The 23,599-nt window shown below is 46.4% G+C and overlaps 1 protein-coding gene across 1 annotated transcript; it reads left to right on the forward strand.

Annotated features, from left to right (window-relative positions):
• Nucleotides 1–1,066: 1,066 nt before the first annotated feature.
• On the forward strand, nt 1,067–17,114 carry LOC120837766. Its single transcript, XM_040207338.1, has 4 exons — nt 1,067–1,175; nt 6,508–6,596; nt 16,562–16,711; nt 17,037–17,114. The coding sequence occupies exons 1-4, from the start codon at nt 1,073–1,075 to the stop codon at nt 17,112–17,114; spliced, it is 420 nt and encodes a 139-aa protein (XP_040063272.1). The 5' UTR covers nt 1,067–1,072.
• The last annotated feature ends 6,485 nt before the right edge of the window (nt 17,115–23,599 follow it).

The raw sequence follows: 23,599 nt of genomic DNA on the forward strand, positions 1-23,599 counted from the left end.
CATTTTTGCCGGCGTTCTAGGGAATCAACTCAATTACCGGTTTCGGTTAAAGTGCCCGAATATCATAATTTAGGAATGCAGAGAAGGCAGGAGGTAATTAAAACAGAAAATGTGATGAGCTTTTCCGTTCACTTAATTTTTCCGGGTGTTCTATGCTACCTTTGATAAAAAAAAATATATAATCGTGCCGCCACCAAGATGTACAACGCGTTCGAGCCGGCACGAGCGTAGATCCGAAAAAACCTCAAAATTCCTGTCGTTGCCAGGTTTTCTGGGATTTTCCGGAAAGGCCTATTGAGGTTTGTGTGTTTCGACAATGGCAGCAATAATGCTGTACGTGTTTTCGGGACGATATGACTTTCAAGACTAGGGGAACCGCAAGCATACTTGTTTCTATCTCGAGTACTCCACTCATGATACTGTATTTCAAATCCTTTTGGTTGTAATTCGGTATCGTCTAAACATATTTGATCGAAAGCATTTGGTACTCTGTCTTCCGTACATTTCTCAGTATCTGGTACTCATTATTTCAAATGCATTTTTTTTTGTTTGAAAAACAATATCGCGGGAATTTATTACGGGAATAGGAGTCAGCGCACCCCAGCGCTAAGTTTAGCAATGGCAAACTTGAAGCGGAAGCGACCAAACTAAGAACAGGAAACATGCCAGGTCTAAAAATGCAGGCTCAAAACGCCAACAAAGTAACAAATAGAAAGAAAAAATGAGGAGAGGCCACCAGAACAAAAACAAAGTGATTTTCTTGTTTATTTATGTTTGAACTGGCAAAGGCAAGAATGTCGATTTCTTCTTCCAGTCTGATACTCTCAGGAACCGCGGAGGGAACGGGCATAGCTCCACCCTTTCATGAAGAAATAGATTTCAACAGCTAGAGTAACTTATATGCTCCGCTTGCTCCGCAAGCGGAGCATATGTTGCAAGCAGAGCATATACATTTACTCTAGTAACAGCAAAGCAGGAAACCAGATATGAGCCATCAGGATGTAGTTGCATTTCCTTTTCATGTGAAAACATTAATTGAATCCGCGTGTTTTTGATCTAGGTGGATCACATTATGAAGAACACTGGTCTTTCCTTTTCTATCATAAGAGACGCAAGGCTGATTGTGGCAATGTTTGTGTTATTTGCAATTTGTAAACCAATTGCAGCTGAAGTTGGTGAGTAGAAGATTCTGTCGTTCTTGCAGTTTAGACGCCGCATATAATCTAATAATTAGACTTTTATGTCGTCTTGGCCTGGTTGTAGCTACCCCTGATGTTGAAAGAATAAAACAAAAATGGCATGATTACCTGTTGTTGTGAGGCTGCATCAATATCTACAACGGACAAATAAAAGCTCATACAAAATTTGTGCACACTCTGCCCCGTAGAAGGCTATCGTGTCTGTGAAGGTAATTATTTCGAGGGCCAATTTAACTTCAAATCAAACTTTCACTAATTTATTCGGATGCCGGATAAATTTTTGTTTTTCAAGTTGCTTTTTTTTTTCAGTTGCTGATTCTTTTTGAGGGACGCTAAACTATTTTCCCAGCTTGTTTTAACAGCGACCCGAATTAACCCTCAACGGTCATAAAACCCAGAAGAGGAATTTGTTTCCCTTTGAATCCGTTAACGCAAAGTAATAATAACCGAACAAGACAGCGAAAGGAGAAATCACGTAGGCCATAACTAGAGCCACTAAATGAGCTACGCTTAGAATATCGGCAATCCGTTCCCCGATCTCCTAGTGGACACCGCCATCTTGGTGCTTAGTGCAGAGCAGAAGCAACTGTCGATCGTCACAATTAATAAATGCGAATTAAATGCTGAGTACACTGATAACGTGTCCCGCCTTCTTGCTAACGTGGTCGGCATTCCACAACTGGCAAGGCGCCAGGCGCTCACTGTGACGTCTTTGAATAATTCCGCTTTCATTGACAGACCGAAGTAAAATAATGTCGGCCTGTCAACTTTGACAGTGATGGGCTTAAAAAAGGGTGTCGAACCTAACCCGAACCCTAACCGAAAACCGGAGAAAAAGAGTTATTTTGACCTACCCGGCAACAATACTGAAACCGATATCATATATTTGATGTTAAACAGGAACGGGAACGAAGCCATCATTTCCTGTGGCGGTTACCGGTTCATTGAAAAATGGTTTGGAGTAATGAAATGCGAACGTCGTTCCTTGTTTTTCTTTCTTTTTTTCTTCGGAGGAAGGGGGGCGGGAGGGAGTAGAAACGGGCGTTTGAGGTTTAGTGTTGACTAAAGGCCCTTTCACACACCTGCAATTGCTTGGGACAGGATTCTTGTAACTTTTGCTACAAGATAACAAACATGCTGGAACGCTGGCGCCATCTGTAAGCTAACTCTCGAACTGCCCCTTACTAGATTGAAGCTTTTGCATTAATTTTAAAATCAAACGTAAAAAAAAAAGAAAAGAAAAAAAACTAAGCTTTTTTTTAGAGTAGGAAATACACGGAAATGGCAAATGTTACACAGCTACCTGATAGATGGCGCCAGTGTGTTTTCTCGTCATAAGAGATTCCAAGACGTGTTTAGGCACATTGCTGTACGAAGTCGCAGCTGTGTAAAGCTGTGTTTGGGAGACACTAAACAGTCATTCTGGGAGTGAAGAATCAATTTTTGAGAAATTGAATTAGTCACGTGACCAAAGAGGGGGGAGGGATGGGGAAGGGGTAAAGGGATGAATGGGAGGGGAAGGGATGCAGATGGGGAGGGGAAGAGGTCGCAGTAGGAGGGCAAGGAAATGGATTGGGAGGAGAGAAAGGGAAGGAGATAGATATGGGGAGACGAAATAGACCATATGCGAAATGCACTGTGCCATCTAAAGAGGCGCCGAAGAGCATGCTCCGTCTCACCAGTTGGCTACGGCGCAAGCAAAGGCCAGGTCGCGAAAACGTAATTCTGAAGAATCCTTCGCTCGCACAAGCACTCGCGCAGAGAGAGCGCTTTCGAAAACCAGGCGCCCGCGCCCGCGCCTTTGCCAGCACTCAAAGCCAAATTTCGAGCTGAAGTGTATGTCCGCCATGTTGCTTGCGGCGAGAAACCAGCGACAGGCGGAGCGACGACCACGCACATGCAGAAGAAAAGCGCAAAACAATACTAACCCTTAGCTCGCAGGTGTGGGTGAGGATAGATGACGGTGAGCAGTAGGCCTCCATTGTTACCGACAACGCTACGAAATTGACAAAAAGCGGAGGAATCTCGAAGAAACAAAAATGGCAGTGCACAAATTGTTGCCAGACGCTCGAACAATTTCGCATGTGGTCTATTTGAACCAAATAGTTTACTAGGAAACTATTCTTTGACATATGTCGCGTTACGTAACTTTCCTCGCTAAATGTAGCGGGAAAACTGAGTTTGTGTGTCACTTGACGAGGGCGAGAGGAAGGAAAGGTAAGAAAAGGGATGGGCAGAGAAGGGAGGGGGAGGGTAGTGAAGGGAAGGAAGGCACATGGGGGAGGACACCCTAGGAGGAAAGGAAGGTTGGGGAGGAGAAATTGGTGTCACACGTTACGTGTATTTTCCCGCTAAATTTAGTTCAAAAACTGAATATGTGTACTGGTCACGTGTCGTCGATTTTTCCCGCTAAGTGTATTGGGGAAGCTGGATTTGTGCTTAGGGCATGTAATGTAATTTTTCCGCTCTTTCTTGTGGGAAAATGACTTGATTAGAAGTCACGTGGCGCCAATTGCCCCGCTAAATTTAGCCGAAACTGAATTGATGTGCAGGTGCCTTAAAGTAATCACTTTCCCCAATAAATTTAGCGTAGAAACTGAATTGGTGTTTTGGCCACAATGCGGCACTTTCCTACTAAATTTATGGTGAAATTGAAGTGACAAAGAGATGAAGTAAAGTCAATGTACCTAAATTTTTAATTGTTTATTAGTTGCTTTTTTCATTTAACAACTGAAGTTTCTAGCCAGAAGCTATTTTTTTCGTTCCAATTGGTAAGAAAAAAAGCCACCAAAGAATGGTTCCTGAACGACAAAGGCATAAAACAACATTTGCAAAACAAAGACAGTACCTCTTGCAACGTAAAACAAGAGCAGCAACATAAGGGCAGTACATACAATCTATCTAAATGGGCATGACCGCATCCTCGAGAAAAAATAAATGAAGGCTTTGCATGTCACCTAAACTATCGCCCATATCTTCAAGGCCGTACTTATTGATGCATAAAATGCTTCTTAACGCTATTCCCCAATCCGAAAATTTCCTCTGTCCGTTCGTCGGTCCGTGCATTTTCCGCTAAATATAGCGGGAAACTGACGTCACGTGATTTGTACACAAATTCAGTTACCCGCTGAATTTAGCTGGAATATTCACGTCGTGTGACCAAGACACAAATCCAGGTTCCCGCCAAATTTAGTTGAGGAAATCTACGTCACGTGACGACGTAACGTGACCTGTACAGCCATTCAGCTTACCCGCTATATTTAGCGGGAAAACATACGTCACGTGGCACACCTATTCCCTCCATCCCGTTCCTCCTCCTTTCTTCCCCTTCCTTTTTTTCTCCCCATCCTTCTAACCTCCTAGTAACATCTCCTAGATTACCTTAGGTTAGGTTGCTCCCGGTTTGTCCTCCTTCTCCATCTCTCCCTCCCTCCCCACCTACCTCCAATACTATAATCCTATAATGCCCTTTAAATTATAATCCTATGCTGCAGTATCGTCCAATAAAGTCCTATAATGCATCACATACATTATAGAACTTTAACGGTAAATGTCGCAGCCATTTTTTTTAGCCCTTGCCACCATGCTTTGCCAAATTAGGAAAACAAATTCCGCTGAAGTCTCAACAGGATGACTGACGTATTCGTTATAGGTATAGGGTTCCGTGTTTTGTTCAATACCGATAAGATGTTATAATTAATTGTCGAGTCATTTTTTTTAGCGTGGAAAGCAAAAAAGAAACTTTGAGTAGTACTGTTTTGAACAAGAAACGCGCTTCACAGAATAACTTTCTCGCCAGCTTTTTCGTCTTCACCCAGAACACAGCTTTCCGCGAGGCTGAATATTTTTTCGGAAGCAATACCCATCATCCCGTTTTCTTCTTTCATTTGTAGCCGGACGTTCTCCAAATATTTGGGTCACCAGTATGTTTCCTAAAGGCTAAACAATCTCACGCCCTTTCATGTCGACTCTGAAGAAAAGCCTTGATCAACGCCAATTTCTTGTAGTCCAAGGGCAGGACCTCGACTATGTCGAGGTCCTGCCCTTGGACTATACGATACACCGGTCGTGACCTTCTGTGTGTGGGCCCGCGAACATTTAGGGTCACCAGTCGCACAGGTTCTTGAAGTTCAGACGTTGTCTCAGAACCAGGGAGAGCGTTTGGCCTCGTAAAAGGAGATCATCGTGCACAGCAGTCAACTGGACAGTTGGTAGCTGTGTTACAGTGACGACAAGCGTGGCTAGCTACTGTTGCGCTTCCCCGACGTTACCTGCCATTGCAGCTCGAGGCCTCAACGAGGTCGTCATAGCGGTGCTTTGCTGAAGTTGCATCGCCATTTATCCTTGAAAAGTTGGACTCCTCGCCAGACGCCGATGAAAAGCCTGAAGTGTTTTTCTCTTCCCGAGTTGCGGGTGAGCACCCGATTACCGGAAGGAGCTGCTGCAACCCACGATCGGGACAGTGTAAGCTCGCTCACTTTAGAGGCTGCAGTGGCATGCTTGTCGCCCTTGTCAGCCATGTTGGATTTCTCAGACTCCTTCGCTGGTGCTGACGCACTTTCCACCCTATCTTTATTCATGATCAAAATGTTTTGGTCCTCAGCCACACATTGTCCCACGGATCGGCCGTAAGAGTGAACACAGTCGGCCCGATCATGCACAATAGTGAGGCATTCGGTTAATTTGGGAAGAGAGTAATGCCGGATATGGGGCCCTGCCCCATCCTGCGGCAGAGATGGCAGAAAGGGAATCGCACCGGCACAGCCATAAGAACCATGCCTCCGCCGAAGCGCAGTTGGTGAGGTAAATGGTCAAGGGCGACATCTTCACGCAGTACCTTGCCTACAATTTGGGCTTTGCTGCATCGGTCTAACGTGAAAAGTCAGAGGTGGGACTTCAGATACGGTCCAATGCCGCCCCCTCTCCTGAGAACCCATGCTTTTTCGAGCGGTTTCCTAAAGTCCTCAATCTAGCACGATCCCTAAGCAATGTCGCAATGCAGCAGAACTGCACGCTTCATCTTATCAGCTGCTGATACGGTAGGCTCATTTACACGATAGTGGGGGGGGGGGGGGCACCTGATACCGAGTTACCAAGACCAGCATCGGCCGTTATCACCGCTCATAACTAGCTTTCCATTCCTCATTCCAGTTTCAAGGCTGAAAGTAAAATCACTACGACATACATACTAATGCAGTCAATATCTTTCATAATTAACTTAATTTTTACACATGTTTATAGTGTCATACATGTTCAAGTTGACGTCGATATTGCCTTGGTTTTTTTATTTTGTGGATATTATTTACAGTCATTAAAGGTGCGGAGAACATGGCACCGAACTGTGAACAAAAGATTAAGGATCTTTGTAAGAACACTACTCTTGGTGAGCTAAAAGAGGTAAGTGGCCGAGAAGACAGGGGCATGCCATTTATATATTTACATCCTCGGTACATATCTCGCAATCCTATATTTTACGGCCAAATATAGAAGTGGGAACCTCATATAGTCCTGTTCAAGCAGGAAAGATTTTCGAGAGCCGAACGACTACTTTCGTACCAGGGATGGGCAAAATACATGCAAATATGTATCGAAATACAAATACAAAATACTTTGTCAAAAATGTATTTAATTACAAATCTAATTACATTTCTAAAAAAGCATTTAAGTACAAGATACAAATACAAACAACTGTATTTGGTCTCCTCCAAATGCTTTTCCAAATACATTCCTCGAAATTTGCGTTAGAGACTTCAGGGCACCTGCAACGGGTTTCTAGGTATCTCATTCTATTTTGCATCGGACACTCGGGAGTTAGTGTGCGAAGCTCTAGTAGCGTAATAGAAATATTATCACAAAAAAATGTAATCAGCTTGGACGTAATAGGTGTAAAAAGTACAGAGCTTCAAGCAGCTTTTTTTGTCGATTACATTTTGGTATAGACCAACAAAGAACCGAGACGACCAAGACGCGCAGCACAAGCTAGAGAATTTTTTATTGTTGCAACTCGCACCAGTTACGAAAATCTGGACGAGCCGCGCATTTAGAATGTTCCAGGCAAAAATATGAATGGAAATCAGGCTGGAAAGCATCACAAGCTGTCACAGGCACTTATTTAGCCAGTCTGCCTGTGAACGTCGATTTCGTCACTATTCTTGCCCTGGACTAGCACCGGAATCACAAAGTCACTAAACGCTTCTGCTTGATTGAGAGACACTCCATTCGGTGCAGAACATAATTTTCTTCCTGCTCTGGACAGTGGCAATAAATGTATTTTCGCCCACCAAAATTGTATTTAATTACAACTGTATTTGAAATACCCACGTTTTAGTATTTAAATACACACGTCAAATACATTACCCAATTTGTAATTAAATACAATTGCAAAATACACAAAGTATTTGAAATACGTATTTCAAATACTTGTATTTGAAATACTGCCCCATCGCTGTTTCGTACATTTTAATGATCAAGCATCTAAAGGTTCGTTTATAGTCCGTCATAGCGCAAGCGTCAGTTGGCACCAGTTGAGGTCAGACCACGCCAAGCTTACACGTTTAAATTGTGCCCTTCTATTAGCAAATTTCACGGGTCGCGTTTAATCTTCTTGTGCCTGCTTTCCATTTCGGCCGCCTGGCAGCTCGCATTTCTGCTGAAAAGGCGGAGAAGCGGTAGCTTTCTGCTTTCGTACATTACATATTTTTTACGATATATGGTATGGCTTTATCTGGAGTTGTGAATAGTCTACACTGTCCGAATCAGCGCCTTGTCGAGCGTTGGCTTGAGCGTCTGCGCATAGCGATATTGCGACGAGCCTACCGTCTATCCTCAGTCTGTGCAGAGGCTGCCGTACAAGCTAGTTGAAACTTCGGACGCAGAGCTCCGATGTTTCACTTGGCACGCCATCGTAAGAACAACAAGCATTATGATTTAATTTTTACTACACGTAAAACAAAAACAAAAACGAGGTGCGCAATTTACTCAATATTTGTGAATATGTGATTGAAATGTCGTTGCTATACTGTCACATATTAGAAAATGTGCGACAATGTGTTTTTTTTTTTTTTTTTTTTTTTATTCTACCGGGCATGGGGTTGCCTGTTTCTCGGCCAGCCCAGAGCGGCGATGCTGCCGACCGGTCAGTCATTCTCTGTACGCTGGCGTGCAAAGCCTATGGATCTGACATCCTGGGGGTTCTGCAACTTTTGGTGGCGTGTGACAGCCCTATGTCGATCATACGCCTTGCATTTTGATTGACCTGTCGTAAAACCTGAACTTACGTAGCAATCAATGTAAACGAAGCCACCGTCAGCGTTAATTACAATGATTATGGTAATAACAGCAAACATAAATCTTATGCAAGTTGCATCCGCAGTCTGAACGCTGCATAAGGTGCGTAATTCATTCCATGCAATGCAGCCAGCACGGCACTAAGAATGTCTGATCACTGTGTTAGACTGGACGGAGCGCGTTTCCGGGCGTAGGCCATATCGGCAATGACGACACTAGACTATACGACAAGCAACTCCACATGCTCCTTGCGCAGTGTTTGCAATGACGTTACTGCGCCGTGCTTTATTAGAAGGATGTGTGTAGAGAGTGACAGACCAAAGGTCTCAGCTCCGATCTCCGATTGGAGAATCTAGGGTGCAGGCGCAAAGAAGTTCGTCTGCTTCTTGTACAGAGGGTGCTTTGGCGTCCGGTTCAGAGCCGCGGAGCTCGTGTATAATCTGCAAGTGCTAGAAATGAGTAAAATCGCAATCTGTATGAAGGTGAACAGGCGAACATTGACCGTTTTTAAACTTGCTGCTTCACGAAATATGGCATTGGTGGCTCGAGCGCCTTATCTCGCGATTGCCACATTTGGTTTGTGAAGCCGACACGCCGCCATGACGTTTGCTTCATCACGTTAACTGTACGGAGCAGGGAATGATTGCGTGAACACCTTCAAATATAATTAATAATTGTTTTTTTTTTTGTTTTTGTTTATCTTAATAAAATAAGTAAAAGGCATAGCACAAAGCTTGCATACTTGCTACTTGACCGAAACTTTCCCCTTAACACACCATGGTAACAAACAGCAAACTATTTCAGAGAACGAATGAAGCAAGGAACAGCCAAGCAATATCGTTATTGCACTTTTAGGCTAATTCTAACATCAGGCTGCGTAGCATACTCCTATATTCCTAGCAATATTTACGTTTTACTTTCCAATTTATTAATAGTGATGGCAATGCATAGTTTCAGGTTGTTAGAACAGATCGCTGGGAGTTATCGCATGAGCACTCTCGGCATGTCGTGTTGCGTTCGTCTAATGTGTTGTTCTCACCACGGCCTGCCAATCCAGAGAGAACAAAATTGTTTCATATTTTATTGCTACATTATGTACCCGCATCAAGTGATAGTTATATGACATTTTTTATTGTCCAAACGAAGAGTTTAACAAAGGCGTTTGCCGCGAAACGCAAAACAAAAACATGTGCTGAAATATAAATTACTTTCTATTTATGAAAAAAAAAACTGTTTGGTCGTTAGACCGCGTGCTATGGTACAGTAAACAAAGTGTGTACAAAACGAGTTTTCAAATTGTCCGGTGAATATGCACAACGTGTTCGTTCTAAGAAAGTTTCAAGTTCGTTCCATTATTCCTCTACGTAACTTTGTCAACCAGCAATTATCGAACGAGCTAGAAGCAAGAATGCTGCTTTTTGCACGCCGAAGAGGATAGAATCTGTTGAGGTGAAGCTCAGAGAAGATAAAAATATTTGAAAGAGTCAAGGTGATTCGAACCCCCTACCTTTGGGCCGGCAGCCGCGTGCGGAGCCCGCTCCGCTCTGCACCCACAATTACATCCCCGCTACGCAGTAGCAGCCCGCCTCGTAAGAATAGAACCAGGGAGCCCTGGTTCAGTACCAGTACCCGGCGGAATTTTTTGGTCGCGCACCGGTCACCTAGCCGTCTTTGAAAATTTGTGTTCGTCCTTTGTCCCCCTGGTCCCCCTTTTCCAGATACTATTTTCGTCTATTGTGTCCAGCTCGCTTGCACCTTCGCATTTAATTGCATTATAATCATTGAAATGCAGGCCGTTCACCCTTGTTGGTGTTAGACTGGCGGCAGCTGATAACGCCCGTTTGCTCTATTGACGTCTAGCTCTTGGTTAGCTCAGTTGGTAAAGCGCTCCACTGGAAACGGTCAGGTCCCTGGTTCGATACCAGGGACAGGCAGATTTTTTTCTGTCACGCACCAGTTACCTAGTTGTGTTCAGAAATTTTTGCTTATCCTTTGTCCCCCTTGTTCCCCTTCTCCGGGAATTATTTTCGCCTATCTTGTTCAGCTCGCTTACACCTTTGCATTAATTGCATTATCATCATAACCTTGAATGCACGCCGTTCACCCTTTTGGTGTTAGACTGGCGGCAGCTGATAACGCCCATTTGCTCTACTGACGCAAAACTTCTGGTTAGCTCAGTTGGTAGACTGCTCTACTGGAAATGGACAGGTCCCCGGTTTCATGGGCAAGGACCAGGAAGATTTTTTTTCGGTCGCGCACCAGTTACCTAGCTGTGTTCAGAGATTTGTGCTTGCCCTTTGTCCCCCTTGTTCCCCTTCTCCAGGGATTATTTTCGTCTATTGTGTCCAGCTCGCTTGCACCTTCGCATTAATTGCATTATCATCATACTCTTAAATGCATGCCGGTCACCCTTGTTGGTGTTAGACTGGTGGCAGCTGATAACGCCCATTTGCTCTACTGACGTCTAATTCCAGGTTAGCTCAGTTTGTAGAGCGCTGCACTGGAAATGGACAGGTCCCTGGTTTGGTACCAGGACCAGGCAGATTTTTTCGGTCGCGCACCAGTTACCTAGCTGTGTTCAGAGATTTGTGCTTGCCCTTTGTCCCCCTTGTTCCCCTTCTCCAGGGATTATTTTCGTCTATTGTGTCCAGCTCGCTTGCACCTTTGCATTAATTGCATTATCATCATACTCTTAAATGCATGCCGGTCACCCTTGTTGGTGTTAGACTGGTGGCAGCTGATAACGCCCATTTGCTCTACTGACGTCTAATTCCAGGTTAGCTCAGTTTGTAGAGCGCTGCGCTGAAAATCGACAGGTCTCTGGTTCGATACCAGGACCAGGCAGATTTTTTCGGTCGCGCACCAGTTACCTAGCTGTGTTCAGAGATTTGTGCTTATCCTTTATCCCCCTTGTTCCCCTTCTCCAGGGATTATTTTCGTTGTTGACTTTTACCTTTCTTTTATGCACAGTTAGTCTATCATTAAAACACCTGGACGTTTGCCCCAGATACTTAAACCCACACGCTAACGGTATCTCATTTCTAACGAGGTACCGATTTTTCTCTATCGGCTTTTTGGCAGCCCTTCCTTTTCTCTTAAATTGGGTAAGGTTGTCCAACTTGAAATCCGTATTGAAAGACACATTTACACTAAAGTCCTTTGCACACGCTTTTAAATTGTGGGAAATCCACCGCCGTCTGATTTCCTTTCCTGTTTCTTCTGTTTTTGGTTGTTACAAGTTCTTTCAGACCCAGTCTCGACGTATTAACAAAAGGATGTGTAGTGTAGCATACCTAAGAAAAAAATTTTGCGGGGTTCCTTTTTTTTTAGTATTCGATCGCTGCACAATTTGAACCCCGTTTTTGTCCAGGCCGTTGGATTGTGGGAATCTCGGGCTTGATGTTACGTGTTCAAACTCGTATGTCGAAATGAATGCTCTTAACTCTCGTGACACTAACTGTGGTCCGTTGCCCGAGTTAACCTCCAGAGCAATTCCATGTCTGGCGAATATACCGAAAGCCTAGTGACAACAGTGCTTGCATTTCTGTCCGCTATACTCCGTTCTACCTTCAGTCCGAGCGCAGTGGACGCCACGAGCCATCCCAGCCGATCCACCGCTGGAGGAAAATCACGTGACCTGCCGGTTGGGCAGAGCGACACAGGGAGCTCAAGGTCACATGACGCTCTCTCAGCGCTGAATTGGCTGGGATGGCTCCTATTCGCGACTCCAGCGACCTATAGGGGGCGCCCCCACCAAACAAACATGGCGGCTGAGTCCAGGTCGCGGCGGCTCGGCCAGGCCGCTTGAACAGGGGGCGCGTTCAATTTAACAGATTTTCTTTTGTTTAATGCCCAATTTTATAGGTATTTGAACTGAGACGGTTAAGTGTAGCTGGTGCAGATAAACTTGCAAAGCATAGTTTTGTTTTGCCGGTGTTTTTTTTTTGTTCTTTTCGTGTCAAACTTTCGTTTCGGAGATTTCGTTCAAAACCGAAACTATGGGCTCCGGAGAGACGGTAATGTACTAATCAGTTTTGATCATGCAAGGAAAGCGGCGATGACATCAGAATTGTTCCACAGAGAGTAACTTTTCAGCTAACTCGCATGCCTCGACCGTGCGACTTATCTGTCCGCGAAATCGAGCTTTTGTGCGTATCCGCGTTTACGAAACAGCTCCAGTCGTCTGCTCGGCCAACAACACAGGCTGCAGGAAAATTACGAAAATTAAGCAGCCGCTTCTTGAGCCAAGGACCATGTTAACCCGCCGGCGCCCCACTAAGCAGCTGATACTCGTATTTCAATTCAGGCTTTAGTAGCAATCGAGAAGTCATTTTGACGAGCGGGTTATGTATTATATTACGTACTATGGGGGGGGGGGGGGGGGGGGGTCCTACTAAAGCGATATTAGCATATCCTTCGGGTTGAAATATGAGCTTAGTTGACTAGCTATTAGGTGAGCTGCTGAATAAAAGTATATTTGACAGACGGAGACATACTACTTAAACTTAGCCAAATGGTTCTATAACCGGCAGCACGGGGACAAACTGAAGAGAGTCTTCATTGAAGATCCGCGCAGAACCTCTCTGCATTGAACGGAGAAAATTAGTAGTTTTTTGTGGCCGGTCAACCTGACCAATGTAGACGTATATTGCTGCTGGCTTCGACGTCCTCGTAATATAAATATTGGAGGCGTGATAAGTCAAAATGCTGTGGCAGCATCTAACGTTGCGAGATTTGTCTCCCACCTTTTGAAAACAGATAATTTCCCTCATTCATCATTTGCAATGAGCAAGTTTTCCTGAATCAAGTAATTGCGAAATAAGCCCAACTCCTTCAGTGTGGTCCAGAGGCTTTTTCGGCGAAAAGCAGCCAAGATGAATAGCCAACGCACCGACCGGCGTGGGTGGCTCAAACTTGAAGCTAACCGAACACAACCAAACTCAGGAAAGCAGCTATCGAACCTTCCCATTCACTTGACTGCAACATTGATGTTCCCTCCAGCATCAGTTACCAAGCAGTCGCCACTTTGAATGGGATTCGAGACTGACAAGAAATCAAAAAGTTGTTCCGTGATTCCTCTCCATCCAAGAAATCGAAAGCACGCGACCGTGTGCTGTGGAGTAAACGGGCTTTCAAACACGTAATAGAAGAAAACAATCTACTCAGGCTTCACCACACTAATGATCACTCAGGCAAACTTAAGAAATATTCGGACCTTCGTCAAATTACATCGCTCGCCACCGCGCCGACAACACGTCTCCGCGAAAGCCACCAGAGACGCGGAGGGGCGCGGAGCGACCTGGACCGGCTGGTTCCCGGTTTTCCCGATTGGCGGCGTCCGTTTTGCTGGAGTCGCGAAGGTAGCGGCAAATGCCCCTCAAAGGGAATCAGATATTCCTCCGCCACCTTTGCATCCAATAGCGTCCCACCGTTTCCGTGACGTCGCGGACAACGCGCGAGGAGGGTCTTGCCTTTCTGTACATATTTGCTTTATCTTTCGACTTTGACTTAGCATTGTGGAAGCCACGAGAGAGAGATTAGAGTTCTCCCCCACCGACGGAAACAAATACGACTTTCGGGGATTAGCTTCCCCCCCGATGGATACAAAGGCTGCTTTCAGGGGCTCGGTTCCCTCTCCGATGAATACAAAGGTCGCTTTCTTAAAAAGTGGGATCGGAGACAAGTGGGAATCCATTGAAGCGGAACAAGGAGCGTTTCCAGTGAACTCTTCTTTCGACTGCGGAGAGATTTGAAACGGGCGCATCACACTTGAGGGAGGAGCTTCTCCTACCTTCTTGACTTGTAACCGCTGCGCTTTGACCGAAGGTGAATCGGAGTATACACTCCGTGCGACGCGACTGGCGCGCCGCCGCGCGGCCGGTACCGAAGGTAGGCAGCGAGAACCCCAGAGAAAACGAAACCGAAACCACTCCGGCGTACGTTGGTACGCATTGAAGTCGGAGTGGTGCGGTAGCGCTGGGTTCACAGTATGAAGTGCTGTATGTGCTGCGTCATTAAGTGCTTCAATAGTTATGCGTCGTGTCTCGTGGAGACAAAGTTTCACAGTTTTTCACCTCGCCGATGTTTTGTGGGACAGCGACAACGATGGAGCCGTGCCGTACGACGTGAGAAATTTAGTCTCCCGATCATGTCTGCCACTGTGTCCGCACGGCTGACATATTCTACACTGCCGCTTTGCGCTCTGCGTTTGTTTTCGTGCCAGTAACGCCTACATGAGTCAGCGCCGATGGGACAAACCCACACTCGCAGGTATGCAGTGCCAATTTCGTTGGAGGAATGCTCTCCAAAGAAGTTTCGTCCCCATCGTACGTGTCGATGATATTTCCGGACAAGTAAGGCACGCAATCTGTACATCATGAAGAAAGATTCGAAATGTAAAAAAAGTGACGAATATAAATCTAAAGAAAACAACAATGAAACTCGGAATCACTGGAGAATCGACGTTTGAGTATGGAAGTTTATGTGGTGTGCTTTCTTTCTTGTGGAAACGCTGATACCCCGAGTTCTGTAGACAACATTTTTTTTTCTCGGCTTTAGAGCCACCTATCGCAAAGTGGTTCGAACTGGAAGTACCGTCCACTGGTCCCTTCCTACCTGTAAGGTATGCACCTCCCACGATGAGTGGTATTATCTGACAGCCTTTGACGGTCAAAGCCAGTTCCCATTTAGTTACGCCGCCCAAACTAAATTTCCACCTGGTTTCGCTGTGCCAACTCTTTTTGTTAAAATAAGTGTTGTGCCAAGTGACGCTCATGTCAAAGTACCTGTGCGCCGAAAATCAGCACCTCGCACAACAGGTTATTACACAACAGTTGACCGTAAAAAGCCCTTGGCGGCCAAACCGTGTGTTGGCCGACAACTTTGTTTTCTCGGCTTCGGAACCACCTTTGTTAAAGTTGTTTCAATTGGAAGTACAGTCCACTAGTCCCTTCCTATACCTCTAAAGTCTCCACCTCCCCCGACCAGTGGTATTCTCTTGACAGCCTTTTCATGGTCAAAACCGGTTCCCATTGAGTTACGCCGCCCAAACCAAATTTTCTCCTGGTTTCCCTATGCCACCTTTTTTTTGTATAATAAGTGCTGTGTCATGTTACTGTCTAGTCCAAGCTCCTGTGTGCCCAAATATGCACTTTGCACAGCCCGATATAACACAACAGGTTGGGTCCAATATTGGATATCCCGCACAGCTTTATTTCTTTATTCGTTAGAAACATAACTTTCACACCTGCTGTCTTAAAGAAACTTGGCAGTCTTCGTGCACAAACTTAGTGAACACTCGCCTCCAAATATCATCGTTCCAGCAGTCCTAGGTTTATAGCGACGAGCGAAATAAATTTCCCACTCAGAGCAATTAAGGTGGCGGCCGTCTTGTTTTTCGGAAAATTACTCCAACTCCTTTTTCGGCCGCAACTAGAGAAATTACCCCTAATTACTAAACTCAATATATAAGAGGTGGAGAACAGCTAAATGCCCATCTGCCCCAGCACTCATGCAACGTCACCTTCAACTTATCGGCTCAAAAAGCAAAAGTTTCGTCCGTGCGCGCTTCCGCCGCCACAGTTTGGCATGCGAAAAGGCGCCGCAGGCTGCTGAACGCGCCTCACAGTCGAACGCCAGCTCCTCCGCTAGCGGCGCGGCGCGCGTTTTTCAAAGCGCCCCCTATAGTTCCCGCACGGAGTGTATAGCTTGTTTGAATATGCGTCGTCAACTAGAAAGTATGATTTTTGGCGACGGTAGAAGCGTTAGCAACGGCGTGCAAGTCTACGGAAGGCAGAGGTCTTCCGTAGACTTGCACGTCATTCAGGCCGCACAAGGAAGAATAAGTCGATTTAGCGTCATCTCACTTTCTGTGTATATAAAATGACTATAGTGCAACACGAAGGAAGTCAAAATATAAGAAAGACAAAAACCCAACCGCTCCGGAAGAAGAGACCGAGTCGATTTCCAAATCTTGGGATTCTCATTGGAGCAGTGTAGGAAGTGTTTTTAAATGTTTTTTTTACTCAACCAGAAAAACTAAGCCGATGTGTGTTTTTTTTTAAATATTTTTACAGGTCATTGTGATGCCTCACGAGTGCAAAGCCACTTGTACTTATCAACATGACTCTACTGCAGATACAGTGGTAGTTAATGGTATGTCTGTTCGGAACCGTAATTATGAAGGAGTTACTCTGCCACAAGGAATGCCGTGCGCTTTTGGGGCGGTGAGTTGTTTTTCACTAAAATATAGAAGGACGGACCTATATATGTTCTTAACATGGCTCAGCGACGTAGAAGTGTTTAGGGATTGAAAAGCGCTTTGATTACCTTTTAAGAAATTAGTGTCGTGAAAGTTTAAATCTGGGCTGAAGTTTATATTGTAATCCGGAATGTCACCTGGCATGTCCATAAATATATAAATATTTTTTCATGATCAGCGCGTTGACATTTAGTATATTTGCATAAATGCTGCGATAGTGTTTTGTGCGGTGAATGGCTGCATATCTGAAAAAAAAAAACGCTAATAAAATACACGTATTTTTTACGCAGAAATGTGACAGCTCCGGCAAGTGCATATGCAGGTTCTGCAATGAAGGTAACAACAATAAAAAGAGTGGTTCCACTTAAGAAATGCAAAAGTGCCACCGCCGTGGAGAAGACGTGGATCTTGTAATAAAATTGGTTACTTTGTATAAGACTCAGTTTTCCTTTCTTTTTTTTTTTCTCTCTAGGCTTTTTTTTTTTTTCATGTAGGCCTTGTCATTCGCTTTCGGACGTTTACTCCATCTCTCATTTGTTGTAAAGCGGCAAGAAACAATGTGGCTGTAGCGCGCTTTTTGTAGTTTGTTCGTAATTTTGTTTTTGCTTCGAAATACCGAAGTGTTCATGGCAAGGAATTTACAGTTCGTTTTAAGTGCCTGGAAAGTAAACATTTTGTTCCGCTAAAAGCAATGAAGTAAAAATAACAATCTATTGTTTTATCGCCTCCCGAAAAGTGAACATTTAAATCTTAAAAAGATTCAGCAAATTAATTGGGTGTAATCGTAACCATAAAAGTAATCGGGCTATAGATTGCAAGAGCTTCGTGTGCTTTAGAATGTGTATGCTAGAGGTTCAAGTGGTGCTAGTACGCGGTTTTTATTTAAACAGATAACAACCAGCATGAACTTGACATCCGCCGATTCATTCCCATGAGAAAGGTTTGTAGCATTTTTTTCCCCGAACTTAATTATAAGAGCAAAAATGAAAAAAAAAAAAAAATCTTTTAAATGTGTAAAAACCTTTCTCATTTTCGTACAAGAATATTAAGATCCGTTACAGAGCTTTTATTTCAAATTCTTGACAATTAGCATTGTGCAAAAATGTTGAGGGCATTTACGCTATCGCGTAACGAGCGCGACGGCGACGGCAGCTCGTGTATTTTGCTGATGATTGTGACGCTGTTGTTATTCCTGCGCAGCCTCCAGAGCACGATCTTGCAGATTCTGAGGACATTTTGTCATCCGCTCGCGATCCCGGTCCCATGCCTTCTATTTACTTTGTGTACGATAATCTATCTCAATGCGCGAAAGTGGGTGTCCAAACAGGATACTTCAGAATGCGTGAGGTGACACTTCTCAGCCATATGATGTGAAAACTGAAGTCCGGCAGTCTGTCTTCTGTTTGGACATTCACCAGCCAAACATCCCGGCTTTCCTCCTCGTCGCATATTCTTTTTTTTTTTTTTTTATTTGCCTACGTTTGTGTTTGCATTTTTCGAGCGTCTTCCGCCCCCACGCGTGAGGGGGCTTCGAGCAGCCGCAGGGCTCGGTGGAGAAGAGTCGGACCCCGTTCGTTAACAAACGGTTTGGGTTTCAGTTTGGGGCACCGGAACACCCCTGTCTTGGGCTTCTGTCCGCACTTGTAGCTTTTAAGCGGGTGTGCTTGTGTCCGGCATATTTCGCCGTTTAGTGTAGCAACTTCGCTTTTAATCGACGCAATAGCTTAACTTGGCGGCGCCAGCCAGACGGCGAAGAAAGCATGTAGTGACTCTACAAAGAATTTGGGTTTGACCGTTGAGGTGTCGGAGGGGGGTCACGTTGACAGCTCGCTGGTCATTGCGTAAGAGTGTACCACGTGACAATGGCAAATTTGAAGTGATTGGTCCGTCTCTGGAGGGAAAGGAGGCCCCTACGAGTCTAGAAAAGGGCTGCCGAGAGGATTCTCGGGGATTCGGCTTTTGAGATCAGGCAAATTCGGCTCTTGAGACTGGGGACTAAAATATGGGTTTTAATTTTGGGAGTTTTGAAATGTAAATTACCGTTGACTTGTCGTTTTGTTTTGAAATAAACGTGGCCACACTGGCCATTGTAAACCAACCAACGTCGTAATCTGTCCAGCGGGATCGAACAGCTTTTAATGTTTTTTTTTTTTATTTTTTTTATTTGAGTTCCCGGGGGACTTGCATCGGGCGAACATCATCATCGGTCGTCACCATCCTGACCGGCCCCCTCTCCCCGTGGAAAGTTGACTGGAGTTCACTATCAACTAAATAGCGTCTCGCGCCGTCAATATTTCCCTAAACCTTCTTTTTTTCGCGTAAAATAATTTTTTGACACGCGTGTCCCGACAAGTCGGTTTAAAAAATGATTTTTTTCTTTTGTTTTCAGGTGCACTTTAAAGGGATACTACAACGAAATTTGAAATATTCCCGTCGTGTTCAAAAATAGGTTGAATATGATCCACAATATCCGTAAAAAACAATCGGACGTTTGTATTTTGAGCCTGGTGGCTGTATTTTTCGTTATGAACGGCCCACTCTGGCAAGCGCTCATAGAACAGCCAGCGGAGACCACGTGACATCCAAAAAAGTGAAAGCCGTTTACAACTCCCTGTAACACCGAATTAGAGCGCAGCTCTTGAGGAGGAGGAGGGAAGGGTACTGGGGGGTGAAGTGGCCTGGGGGGGTCACGTGACCTTGGGGGTCACGTGACCTTGGGGGGTCGCGTGACGATGCCGATGATGTCATCAGTGACGTCACTGATGACGTCATCCGTGATGATGACGATGCGGATGCCGGTGACGTCATCAGTGATGATGACGATGCGGATGCCGGTGAGGTCATCAGTGACGTCATTGATGACGTCATCAGTGACGATGACGATGCGGACTCCGATGACGTCATCAGCGATGATGACGATGACGATGCGGATTTCGGTTACGTCATCAGTGACGTCACTGATGACGTAATCCGTGATGATGACGATGACGATGCGGATGCCGGTGACGTCATCAGTGACGTAACATAACGTCATCAGTGATGATGACGATGACGATGCGGATGCCGGTGAGGTCATCAGTGACGTCACTGATGACGTCATCAGTGATGATGACGATGACGATGCGGATGCCGGTGACGTCATCAGTGACGATGACGTCATCGGGGAGGTCACGTGACCTCGGCGGGGGGGGGGGGGTCACGCGACCCTGGGGGTGGTCACGTGACCTCGGGGGGGTCACGTGACCTCGGGGGACACGTGACTTTGGGTGTCACGTGACCTTGGGGGTCACGTGACCTTGGGGGTCACGTGATCCTGGGGGAGGGGTCACGTGACCTCTGGGGGTCACGTGACCTTGGGGGCCACGTGACCTTGGGATGACCTTGGGGGTCGCGTGACCTTGGGGTGACCTTGGTTACGCCGACGCCGACGCCGCTCAAGCCGGGAACGGGCCCCTAAGAGCTGCGCTCTAAAAATCGTGACGTAGTTAGTCTCGGGACGAGCAAAGCTACGGCAAGGCTGACGTAGAGAGGATGGCCTAGTCGTTCCAGCCACCGCTTTTGTGCGAATTTTGAGTGACGGGCTAATCTTCTGTAACCTTGTAGGGGGACAACAGCGACTTCTGGGACGCACAAAAGGGATTCTCGGGAAGAGCGAAGTTCCTGCTTCCCTTCTTCTCTCGTCGTGGCCGGAGGCGAGCAACCTCCGTCGCTAGCTGTCAAGGTTCCTAGACGGGCATTACAAGCGAGGCATTAGCGACATCCACCAGTTGCTCTTTGCTAATCGTTTAATCCTTTTAAAATTCCTTTTCGTGACTTTTAGAGCGCAGCTCTTAGGCGCCCGTTTCCAGCTTGAGCGGCGTCGCCGTCGCCGTCGGCGTAACCGCGCGTTGCATGCAACCTGAGTTGCAACCTGAGAGCATGCAACCTGGGTCGCGTTACCCGGGAAGTCACGTGACCTGAGGGGGTCACGTGACCATTCCCAAGATCACCCCCAGGTCACCCCAAAGTCACGTGACCCCTCGAGATCACGTGAACCCCCTCTCCGAAGTCACGCGACACCTCCCCCCCCCCCCCCGAGGTCACGTGACCCCCTCCCCCCGAGGTCAGGTGACCCCCCCCGGAGCATATTAAAGAATGAGGGGAGGAGGAGGAGGAGGAGAAGGAGGAGGAGGAGGGGTCTGTTCTCCTCTCAGTACCCTCCCCTCCTCCTCCTCAAGAGCTGCGCTCCAAATCGGCGTTACAGGGAGTTGTAAACGGCTTTCACTTTTTTAACAAGATATTGGTGTGTTCGATGTGATACTGCTCCTTTGAACACATATAGACCAAAAAATGAGCGCCGCAATGCAAGCCGAAATGCAAGCGGCGAGCGCCGAGCGGCGCTCGCCGCTTGCCGCCAGGCGCGCCACAGGCGCACCGCGCGGTGGACCAGATCTGATAGCATCCTCGATCACCCGCACCAGTGCGCACCGGGGCAGCGAGGCTCACCCCATCGTCTTCTATCAAGTGAACCGGTGGGCGCCGGACGTCCTCGATCAACGGAGCGCACCCTCCCGGTGCAGCTTTTCGTTGCCCCAACGCGCACCAAGGAAATCGACGGTGCGCCGGGGTGCAGTCCCATCAGGCATTGCGGCCAGGAGCGGGAATTGAGGAGATGGCGGGAATAGAAGACGCGCAGTCTATCGAGGTGGCGACCCTGCGAAGACGAACACTCCTCGCAGCTGCACTCGATTAATTCCTCGGCTGTTCTTAGAGCGAGACGACGATCTCAGTGATGTGATTGCTGCGCCAATTGCACCAAACTGCGCCAAAGAGCTAACCCTGCTACATCCTGCTACATTTTGCCAAAATATGGGTAATCTGCGCCAAGCCTGCGCCAAAGAACAAATTTAGGTTGCCTTTCAAAACCGAAACTACACTGAGTACCGTAATTGACTACTTCCAAAACCGACGCGCCCCATCGCGGCGAAATACCACGCAGTGCCCTCTGGGAACTAGTTGGCCACTCAGTTTCGGTTTCGACTGAGCAGCTTCACCTCATGCTATCACTCCGCGACCGAACGCGCTGCTTGCGTTTTCGATTATCTGACTTTTCACGAACGTACAATAGACTCATTCTCGAGCGATACAAAAGGAAGACCGGGGCACTTTCCTTGCTTCCCGAAACACCGGATATTGTGCGTCCGTATGCGAACGTAGTAAGACGTGGCTTAGTCACCTCACCCTACGAGTGCATGTTTGAGCTCAATTTCAATAATCCCGTCTAGTACCACTGAACTAGAACTGAAATTTGTTCATCTGGAGCCTTATACGTATTTGGCTTGCCAAACGTCAGTTTCTTGTTACTTCATTGGGCGAAAAGAAAGCCGCATCCTCACAGGGTATCAAAGTTGAGTCCAGCGTTTACGCATGAACTTTTAAGGAAACGCAATAAATTCGACCTAACTACTGCACAAAAGTTACTATGATGTCTTCCTCGTGTCATCATATATCTCCCACTCGAATTTTATGCTGATAGAAGATTAATTTCTCGCAAATACTGAGATCGGCTAGCTACGACGGAGGCCCTAACAAGCGTCCCCTGCTCCTCGCTAAACCTTTTTGGGCGAGCTTTTACTGACGCCCAAGATCTGCGCCTGAACGGTGCGTCTGAAATTATCTCGGCATACTCAGGCAGGAGAAAAAACAAACACAAAACAAATATTATGGCCATTAGCAACCGTCAAACGCGCTTTAAATTCGTTCGAGCACTTGTGTGAAGAATGTCGCACCGTGCGCCGGACGGGTATGAACCCCTATGCTGTGCGCATAGGGGTTCATGCCCGTCCGTCGCGCTTTCGGGGAACGGTCCGACACTCTTCACACAAGTGCTCGACTTTTGCTTTTTCAAAACGGTCTGTATGTGCGAATTTGCCTATATGATTGTAGGATAACTTTATGTGCATACGCGATGTTGAATATTAATGGAATGCAAGCGGGTGGGGACTTCACTTCGTGCAGTGCTGCGGGTCAGTACAGATAAGAGATAAGAAGTGTGTCAAAATTGAGCTTTTCAATGGCGCCTCCGAGTTTTACCTCGCATACTCAGGCATATTAAGAAATACAGTAATTGCAAAAAGTAACATTTCGTCTATGGACGCACGAAACAAACAAACTTCCTGATCAAGAACACTAATGTAAAGGCGCGAGCTCGATGTATGCATACTTATTGGTTGCTACAGCTTGTTGATTCGTATACAAGCAAGATCCCCGAGCTTCGCAGCGTCGAGATTCCCAGCACTGGCTCGTTCACATACCTCGATTGGAACGCTAACAGGAAGGCTCAAGTACAAAAATACAACAAGCATGTGTTAAGACAAGCTATACGTCTCAGGCTTGTGCTAAAGCTTCGAGGCCTGGCCATTTAGGTTAGTTTAGAGACCACAAATGACGCTCTCGGGACCAGAAAACCATCTCTTGTCGACGTGTCGATCGAAACCGAAATCATGCCACCCTCCTCCCTTGCCAACTAGTTCCCAGAGTGCAACGCGCGCCGTGTTGCATGCAGGGCTTTATTGAAGTAGTCTATTGAGCATGCGTGTGTTGTGTGGTGCAAGCGGCCGCCCTACACAGAGTACCATGCATCCTGTTTTGCATGGTTTTCCCGCCATCTCACGTCTCGCGCTCTCGTGGGCATACCTCGGCCAACCTCACTCATGAGGGCCCTCACTCACCCTCACTCACCCTCATCTTCACAGGTGAGGTGAGGGTGAGTGAGTTTTTGAACCAGGAAAATTCATGAGTGTGAGGGTGAGTGAGGGCCGTGAGGGCTGTGAGGGCGGTGAGGGCCGTGAGGGCTGTGAGGGCTGTGAGGGCC

This window comes from Ixodes scapularis, unplaced genomic scaffold (assembly GCF_016920785.2).
Source record: "Ixodes scapularis isolate PalLabHiFi unplaced genomic scaffold, ASM1692078v2 PGA_scaffold8__174_contigs__length_109621045, whole genome shotgun sequence".
In the NCBI taxonomy this organism is placed as follows: domain Eukaryota; kingdom Metazoa; phylum Arthropoda; class Arachnida; order Ixodida; family Ixodidae; genus Ixodes; species Ixodes scapularis.